An 8,779-nucleotide genomic window follows, 5' to 3' on the forward strand; every position below is an offset into this window, starting at 1 on the left:
CTAAGTTTATTAAACTGATATGTAATTATGCAATCCAGAGTAAGGATCTACTAAAAAGGCAACTAGGATTGGGAAGTGAAAATGAAAGTGGGGACTAATAGTTATACCACTTTTAATCTTTCACATTTTGTAACATTTCTTTTATCTTGCCTCTCCTAGGAGTGAAACTGCAGTTCAATGTACTTGTGAGGATGTTATCAATGCACAAGATGTAGTATGCATACCATTAAATTTGACAGTGTATATTTTTAAAGGAATTTCACAGCAGATTATAACTTCATCCCTTATAGTCAAATTTGAGCTGTGGATGCAGTCCCACTATAAGCAGCAAGAACAGCCCTGTAATTCTTTATCTGTCAAATCTAACACACCTCCCTGGGAATGGGCAAAGGGGAAGCCCTGGTAAGACCTATGTTACTGTCTGCTGTAAGAGTAGTTAGTAGTACAGCTGAAACAAGGGAGTTAGGGTGTGAATTAAAAGTCCATTAGAAATTACTGGCCTGAGATTCAACAACAGAAAAATTGTTTTAATATCTGGAAGTCATCTTCTTACATGTGTAACTTCATCTAAATATTTCTTGTGCAACTATTAATTGATTATATCTATCTTAGAGGAAATTGGTGCCAATAACATTTTTATGCTGGTCAATTATGTCCTACCAGTATAATTTACCAAAGTGAATAATTACTTATTAGTGCTAAAATTCTGTTAAGTGAAAAAGAAAAATAAAACAATATTTGGAAAATACAGAGTCCCAAAAGCTCCCAAAACACGTTATTGGAACAAAAAGAGAAAAAAAAGAAAAAAAATTCTCCAGAGTTAATTTCCATATACTCTTTAATGCACCAATATATTTAGATCTATCCTAACCAAATAATAAGCACATAATTTCACACAAATTAGGTTTAATTCTTAAATTGTTCTAATCAAGTTATACATTAAGTAGTTAAATAGTCTCTCAATTTCTAGCTACTCCTGATTTATTTTGAACAGTTAAACACTTTCATGGCATTCATACATGGGCAGACTTTGAGACTCTATCAGATCTCAGCCATGAGAATTAGACATCTGTGGCCCTGAAACCACAGATACTAGTAATAGTGACTCAAAGCTGTAGAAAAAAAATTACACTTCAATATTGAATCATTTTCAGGTCTGTGGTATATAACTACACAACACGATTCTATTATAAGCAATAGCATGTTCCTTTCACTTCAAATTATAACCCCCATCAGTTCAATGGTAAGAATTTTTGGTAAATACAGTGGTAGGTGTATTCTTTTTGTGAGCCTAGAAGGACTCACTTGCTTATCTGGATGCTTTAGCCAGTCAAGGATATGGATAAGGATGCTGTTGATATGAATTTGTGAGATTATTTTATCCTACTCTCACTTCTTAGTGAATAGACAGATCTTCAATTTCTAACATTTGTTTTATAAAAATTCCTCAACTTGCCTATAAAAAAGGTGTAACCAGCTATTATTTCCTTTTAGGAATATGATTACATTCCAACTACTATAATACTTTAAGATAATAGGAATAATATAATCATCTTATGACGTATTAGTTTGTTACATGCACAAAGCTATAAATAATTAAAAAATGAAGAAGGTAATGAACAGGTTATGCTTTTTTAAATACAAAGTCAGATTTCAAAAGTTGTACAGAAAGCAAAAATCACTTTACATATTCATGATTGGCTTTAATTTTTTTTACACTATACATACTGAAAATGTTTACATTTACTAATAAGGAATGCCAAGTGTGTCCATCACCATTTGAATGGCTTGCAGGGGATTTGTGATTTCTTCCATGTTATCTCTTCTCAAAACCCAATCTGGCTTAAGCCTGTTTAAAAAAAAAAAAAAAAGTCTGGCATTAATAAAGTTCTTCTCTTATGAGTTACCTTCACCTTTTTCGTCTTAGCTAAATTGTAGCTACTCCTGAACACATCATTTCCCTTACAACCTGCTCAAAGAGGTGGTAGAACTTCATATTATTGTCCATCATTATTTCCAGACTATTTCTCTCCATCCTTTCTTAAAAAATAATGCTAGCTTCTTTGAAGCTTGTGCTATTTAGCTTGCCCACTGCCTTTTGGTCATCGGCCAGACTCTCACTGCCTTATTCTTTGTAAACCTGGTTCTTGGTCACCTCTTAACTCCTGTCATCGTTCTCAGCAACAGCAACACCTATGTGACCATCAACTTAGTCCATTTTTGCCCCGCTTTCCTTGAATTCTACCTCAACCAATCCTTTTTAATATGATCACATACTAGACTTTGTCATCATCAGAAAGTGTGTGACCACGGAAATCTTAATTTGAGACTTCTGTTCTCCATCCACCATTTCTGATTCATCCATGTCATCTGCTCTAACACAGTCACTGAACCAGTTCTTCTACCCCACTGAGATCTCCACTTCATTTGGTCTCAACATATAGCCAACTTTCACCAGAATGCTGTTCTTACTTTCCTGTGTATCTAGCTCAGGTGCATCAGTATTATCAAAACCTCTGCAAATGTCATTAACTGTTGTCTCTCTCCTACCAAACTAGTCTGAAAAATTCTACTTGGATTTCAAGTTGAGTCAAAATATCTGCCTTCTCCATTCCTATACAGCTGCATATTACTAAAAAAGTTTACACAACCAAGCTGACTTTATTTTTTGCCAATAATTGCAAATCTAAAATGAGCATTTGAAATTGCCAGCATGCTCTCTTTCTCTCCTTTCCTCTTTTCAAACGTCCGCTCCATCTCCTCTGAGCTGCTTCTGAGTTGTTAAGTTTATAATCTCAAACTTATTGAGAAAATAGTATCAAACAGAGGGGAGTTCATGCATCTTCTCACATAATTCCCTACTATATGCATTTCCATCATCTTATTCTGTCCTGTTAAAAATCCAAAGATGTATCAATTGGTGAGTGAAAAAAGTGTGGTATGACCATACAATGGAATAGTACTAAGTGATAAAAAGGAATGAAATTCAAATCCATGCATAAACACGAACACATTTCAAAAGCATTATGCTAAGTAAAAGAATCCAGTCACAAAAAGCTATCTACTATATGATTCCATATATGTGACAGCATAGAAATGGCAAAACTAAAGGTGCAAAAACCAGATCAGTAGTTCCCAAAATCCAGGGAATAAAGAAAGAGAACTGATAACAAAGGGGCATGAGGAAACTTTGTGTTATAGAATTATTTTGTATCTCAGTGGTGGTAGTTTCCTAACTGTATACAAAACCAATTGAATTGCATACATTTAAAGGATACATTTATATTGTCAGTAAATTTTACCTCAAAAAGCCTGACCTACATCAAAATTTTAAGAAAATCTATTCATATGTTAGAATGAGTTTTTAAAATATAATGAATATTAAATTCTACCAAGTCCTTAAAAAATACATAGAAATGGTCCCATTAATATATTTCAAGCAAATGAACTTCTTACGTTATACTGTGAAATATGCATGCACAAAACCAATTTATAACTATATTATACAATTTATAATTACGAGTATAATTATAAAGCTAACGGCTGTGTAACCACTCAGGTCAAGAAATAGTGTGTTGTCAACAATGTAGGATTTGTACCTAGTATAGAAAATTGCTAAGTCTCAAGAAGGAATGAAGGAAGGAAGGGAGGGAGGGAGAGAAGGAGAAGGGGGAAGAAAAAAAGGAGGAGGTAGAAAGAAGGAAGGGAGGAAAAAAAACTAATTAAATGCCATGACAGTTCACCAAAATAAACTAAATCTTTTTGCCAATAAAATCAGAAAATGTCAATCTAAATTTCCAGAAGGAGAAATTTCAAGAATCAGGGTGATTATGGGAGGACTGGAGGTTGATATTTTGGCTAAGAAGGACTTTTGGCACTTCTTAAACAGTGTAGCTTGTCCTTCATGTAAAATGAAATAAATTAAATAAAATTAAATAAATAACAAAACTAATAACAAGCTTCTTAGCCTTAGCTCTTAACTATTTAATACAAGAAGTTTGCTGAATAACTACTAAATATCCAAAGCTACAGTATAATGTTATTTCATTATTTACCAAGATTGCCTGTTTTAAATTTGCCAAACATTCCATTCTTATTCACATGTTGTTTCTCTATTGAAAAGCACATCTTGTTTGTGATAAGTGCTCAATAAATATTTGTTAAATGAATGAATGAACTGTGACACAAATTTATAGACTGCATTTAACTGCTTACCTTGAAACTATTCTGGTCCTTACAGGTGTTTCTGGGATAAAAGGAATGCTTATAGAATAATTCTTCTTTTGCTTGTGAAGTATTCTTTCAGTATTCATTTTATGTTTATGAGCTGTAAGTTTGTAGAGACTGTAAATACGGTCAACCACTTTGGATCTACTTCGTACATCCTATAAAATAAAATGCACAGTTACTAAAAAGTAATAAGAATTAAAATTTTATCCCTTTAAGACTAGCAAAATCAAATATAACAAATAAAAACTATGCAGTAAATCTTTTTTTTTTTTGAGACCAAGTCTCGCTCTGTTGCCCAGGCTGGGGTACAGTGGCATGATCTTGGCTCACTGCGCGATCTTGGCTCACCCGGGTTCATGCCATTCTCCTGCCTCAGCCTCCTGAGTAGCTGGGACTACAGGCGCTCGCCACCACACCCAGCTAATTTTTTTTTGTATTTTTAGTAGAGATGGGGTTTCACTGTGTTAGCCAGGATGGTCTCAATCTCCTGACCTTGTGATCTGCCTGTCTTGGCCTCCCAAAGTGCTGGGATTACAGGCATGAGCCACTGCGCCCAGCCTGCAGTAAACTTTTAAGCTTTGAATAATCAAAGACACCTCACCAGGTTTGGCAGGTAGATTGATTTAAATTACGAGCTAATTTGTAAGGCAATTATAAAGAAGATAAATATTCAAAAGTTGCATTTTGAATATTTTGAACACTGAACACAAGAAGGAATTATTATAGTCGACATAGGAATTATTACAGTCAACATACCTATCATATCCAGTTACCAAGTCTTGAAAAGTTTACCTCTGCAAAGTTTCCAAAGTCTTCTACTTATCTCTCAGCGACACAATCCTAAGACAAGCACAATCTCTTGCCTAGATCACTGCATATCAACACTTGCCACCTTCCTTAATAGTCTCCCTATATCCACACATGCTCTCCCAAATTCATTCTTCAATCAGAAGCCAGAGTATTGTTAAAATTTAAATTGGAAAATATAATTCCCTTGCTTTACCCTACAGTGGTTCCCACTTATTGGGATAAAGGCCACAGTCCAATCATGGCCTATGGTTTCCCCTATGTTAATTGTGACATTTAAAAAGAATGACTCAGAGGTCTCATCGTAGAAAAGCTTGAAATACAATTATGGATACAACAGGAGGATAAGAAGTTATACATATCTGGTTTTCTATCTTGCTAGGATACTTTTCTCTCTAGTAAATGGGAAATGGTTACTTATATGGCTGTAATAAATTTATTTTCAGAATTCAGTTTAATACGTCAGAAAGAAACAACTCATAGATATATCCTGAACTCATTTTATCAGTGCAAAAAGCAGGTTTGAACACACATAAACCTCTAATTTAGAGTGATAATTACTAAAGGAAAACTATAAAAGTCATAGACGTAAGACCACAGAAAAATAATCTTAAAGAAAGGCAACTGAATAATACTTACAGAGGCTCTATTTGTTGTCTTCAGTAAAATAGCCAACAAACAACAAGTTTTTGTAAAAATGCTTCCGCCTTTGTCTGCAACTTTATTACCAGGCTTTTCTCGGTATATCTGCAAAAGCTCCAATAGTGTATCTACACAATTTTCTACATCATAAACTGCTGAAGTAGTTTTCTCATACTTGAAGAGAACAGAATGAAATTAAAAGTTGTAATAAACACATACATTTACAAACAACCCAACCAAAAAACAAAATACAAAAGTCCATACCTATAGCCAAATTTTTGGACCTCCTGCAGCAAGTGCAAAGGACTTTGTGAAATAGCTCTGATATCATCATTTATAGATCTATCATATATGTGTATTCACATTTTAATCTTAATCTTTCCCCCCTAATTCTAAAGTTTCACATTAAAAAAAATCAAATTTAAAACCTCTGAAAACAAACATCTTGAAGTCAATAAAAGCAAACTTTTAAAGATAAGACCAGTTTAGTAAGAATCTCTAAGGAAAAAGATAACTTATCTGTGATATTATTAATCATAGGTAAGATAATGATAAAGGCAGGATCTAATTAGTTACTCTATTACATGCTCCTTGAGAGGAAGAAGAGCTTGCTCGAAAATAAAACAACATAAATTTGATACTAATAAGTCTAGGATATATTTTCCATGCCTTGTTTTTCTAATTGTATTATTAGATTCATAGTGAAATTTGCATGGTAACAAATAATGATACTAAGATAAAAATAACAAAACAAAACAACATAGCTGACACTTTGTATGGCAAGTTTATGTATTCATGTGTATTAACTCAATCTTCACAATAACATTTTGAGTACTGTTACTATACTCATTTTATAGTTGGGGAAAGTAAAGTACAGAGAACCTAAGTAACCTATAATAAGCTACTGGGCTGGGATTCAAACTCACGCAGTTTGGCCTCGGATCTGTGTTCCTAACCACTGCCTCTCAAAATAAAAATATTGGGTAAAGTGCTTTAAGTTGTCACTGAAAGGTTAAGTAGGAAAGAGAAATCTTTCAACCTTTGGTTGCATACCATATAGTTTGGAATAGTCCAAGGCCAAAAGACAAATTCTGATACACAGATCAACAGTTACAGAGTAACTAAGTTATAGCAATAATTTTCTTTCTCATGCTTTGCTAGATATGATTATAATGTGGTCATACTATTTTGATATAATGCAGTAGATAACACCACTACCTCTAAAGGCAGACAGAAATGAATCCAAATTCAATTCTACCACTTATCACACTATGGTTCTTAGGGGAGGAATATAACTTCTATAATTATTATTATTTCTTCTCTATAAAATGGGAATAATAATATGAACTATTTTAGAGGATTATTATGAGGATTAAACAATGCATGAAAAATACTAGCACGTAGTAAGTACTTAATAACTTTTAATCGTCATTTTTAATATAAAGACTGAAGAAATAAAATAACACAAAAATTGGTATTTAAATCTACATTTATGTTAATAAACATTTTTTCACCCTAAGACTCTTGCACATAAATTAATTTTAACTTTGAGATTTAAGCCCTAGTGATGAGTAAACACAAACTTAATTTGCAGGGCCTTATTTGTTGACCCGTGAATATCTCATTAATAAAATGAAAAACTACCTTAGATACATTAAGCAAGACTTGCACAGCATATCTGATGACTTCCATACAAGGAACACTACGATTACAACTTCGGATCAAAACAAATATTTTAGAAATTGCTCCACTCTGGGCCATGTTCTCACAACAAAGTGGAGACAATCTAGTAACTACCTCTGAAAGAAAAAAAAATAACATACAGGTAAATTTACAGCAACAAAATGAAGTTTTAGCTAATAATGTACTATTACAACATTTTCTAAACATGTGAACACGAACTAACCTAGGTGTTTTAAGGCCTCAAGAATGGCAGAAAGGTGCTTATATGTCAAAAGGTAATGAAGTGCAAGTGCAGTTCTTTTGTAGAGTTTGTTTTCTTCTCGAATCTCCCTATTAACAACTTGAAGACTTAGTCGTATAGCTTTAATTTTTGTACAATCATTTTTCTTCCTCCAAGAATAGCCTCTCCATAATGCCTTAAAGAGATAAAACCGAGTAATTTTAAGATTATAGTCAATGTTTTCTATTATATCTACATCTGTTTTCACAAAGTAAACATTTTCAGTAAATTTATTTGACATGATCACATGCATTTCAATTAAAACCTCAAGTTCAAATAAACAGCAAAATCAATTTTCAAAAAAAGAAATACAGATATTCCTGTATGTAAACTGGGTAGCATTTATTGATCAAAGATGTCTAAATCTATTCAAAATGTTAAAATACTTTTTTACTTCTTGATTATAAACCTCCTGTAGAGCATTTGAAAATAAAGAGCTTAGCAATGAAATTATGGTAGTATAGCGCTTATGAGTTATTCTACTGGCTAATGTGTTAGCTTTTTAAAATGGTGACTTTTTATAGCGTTAGATATCATGTAGATGAATTGCAAATTAAAGTTCTGAACTAAAACTGTACAAGTTTCAATTACCTGAATTTTAATGATTCCACTAGTGAATTTTTCCTGCTTTTTACGGAGGACAAAATGGCGTACTGCTTTCTGTATTACTGATGCAGCCCTATTTCGCTGGCTCAGACATTCTTGACCTTCATGCTCAATCTTTTCAATGCTATAATATTTCTGAATAAATTTCTTTTGTTGTAATCTTGTTCGAAACCATCTCTGTTTAAAACATAGACTTTTGTTTTTTCATTTCTACTTCAGGTTTTTTTTTTTAAAAATATACAAATATACATTTATAGATAAATGAAAGAAACAGAACAGTGTATCAAGAAATCTTTCAGCTTTCCCCAGAGGCATTACTTCCCCACTCCACTTGGTGCAAAAACCTTTCCAGTCCATGTTGGGTGCTTGTGTGTGTGCGCGCACTCATACGCACAGGAGTATAGTTAATCCTGGACAACACGTGTCTGTGTACGCACAGGAGTACACTTAACACTGGACAATACGTGTCTGTGCACGCACACGCACAGGAGTACAGTTAACACTGGACAACACGTGTCTGTGCACGCACAC

At 33.3% G+C, this 8,779-nt stretch overlaps 1 protein-coding gene across 2 annotated transcripts in view; it reads right to left on the reverse strand.

The window, feature by feature from the left end:
• Positions 1-1,549: 1,549 nt before the first annotated feature.
• ASPM (assembly factor for spindle microtubules) overlaps positions 1,550-8,779 on the reverse strand; it is a 62,247-nt gene continuing 55,017 nt past the window's right edge. For both annotated transcript variants that reach the window (XM_023203393.2, XM_023203392.2), the window contains 6 exons: positions 8,234-8,425; positions 7,586-7,778; positions 7,324-7,478; positions 5,677-5,853; positions 4,216-4,385; positions 1,550-1,849 (listed from right to left, as the gene is read on the reverse strand). In XM_023203393.2, the coding sequence (XP_023059161.2) occupies positions 1,747-1,849; positions 4,216-4,385; positions 5,677-5,853; positions 7,324-7,478; positions 7,586-7,778; positions 8,234-8,425 (990 nt within the window). In that variant the 3' untranslated portion in view covers positions 1,550-1,746. The remainder of the gene's footprint in view (positions 1,850-4,215; positions 4,386-5,676; positions 5,854-7,323; positions 7,479-7,585; positions 7,779-8,233; positions 8,426-8,779) is intronic.

Source organism: Piliocolobus tephrosceles, chromosome 1 (genome assembly GCF_002776525.5).
Source record: "Piliocolobus tephrosceles isolate RC106 chromosome 1, ASM277652v3, whole genome shotgun sequence".
Classification (NCBI taxonomy): Eukaryota; Metazoa; Chordata; class Mammalia; order Primates; family Cercopithecidae; genus Piliocolobus; species Piliocolobus tephrosceles.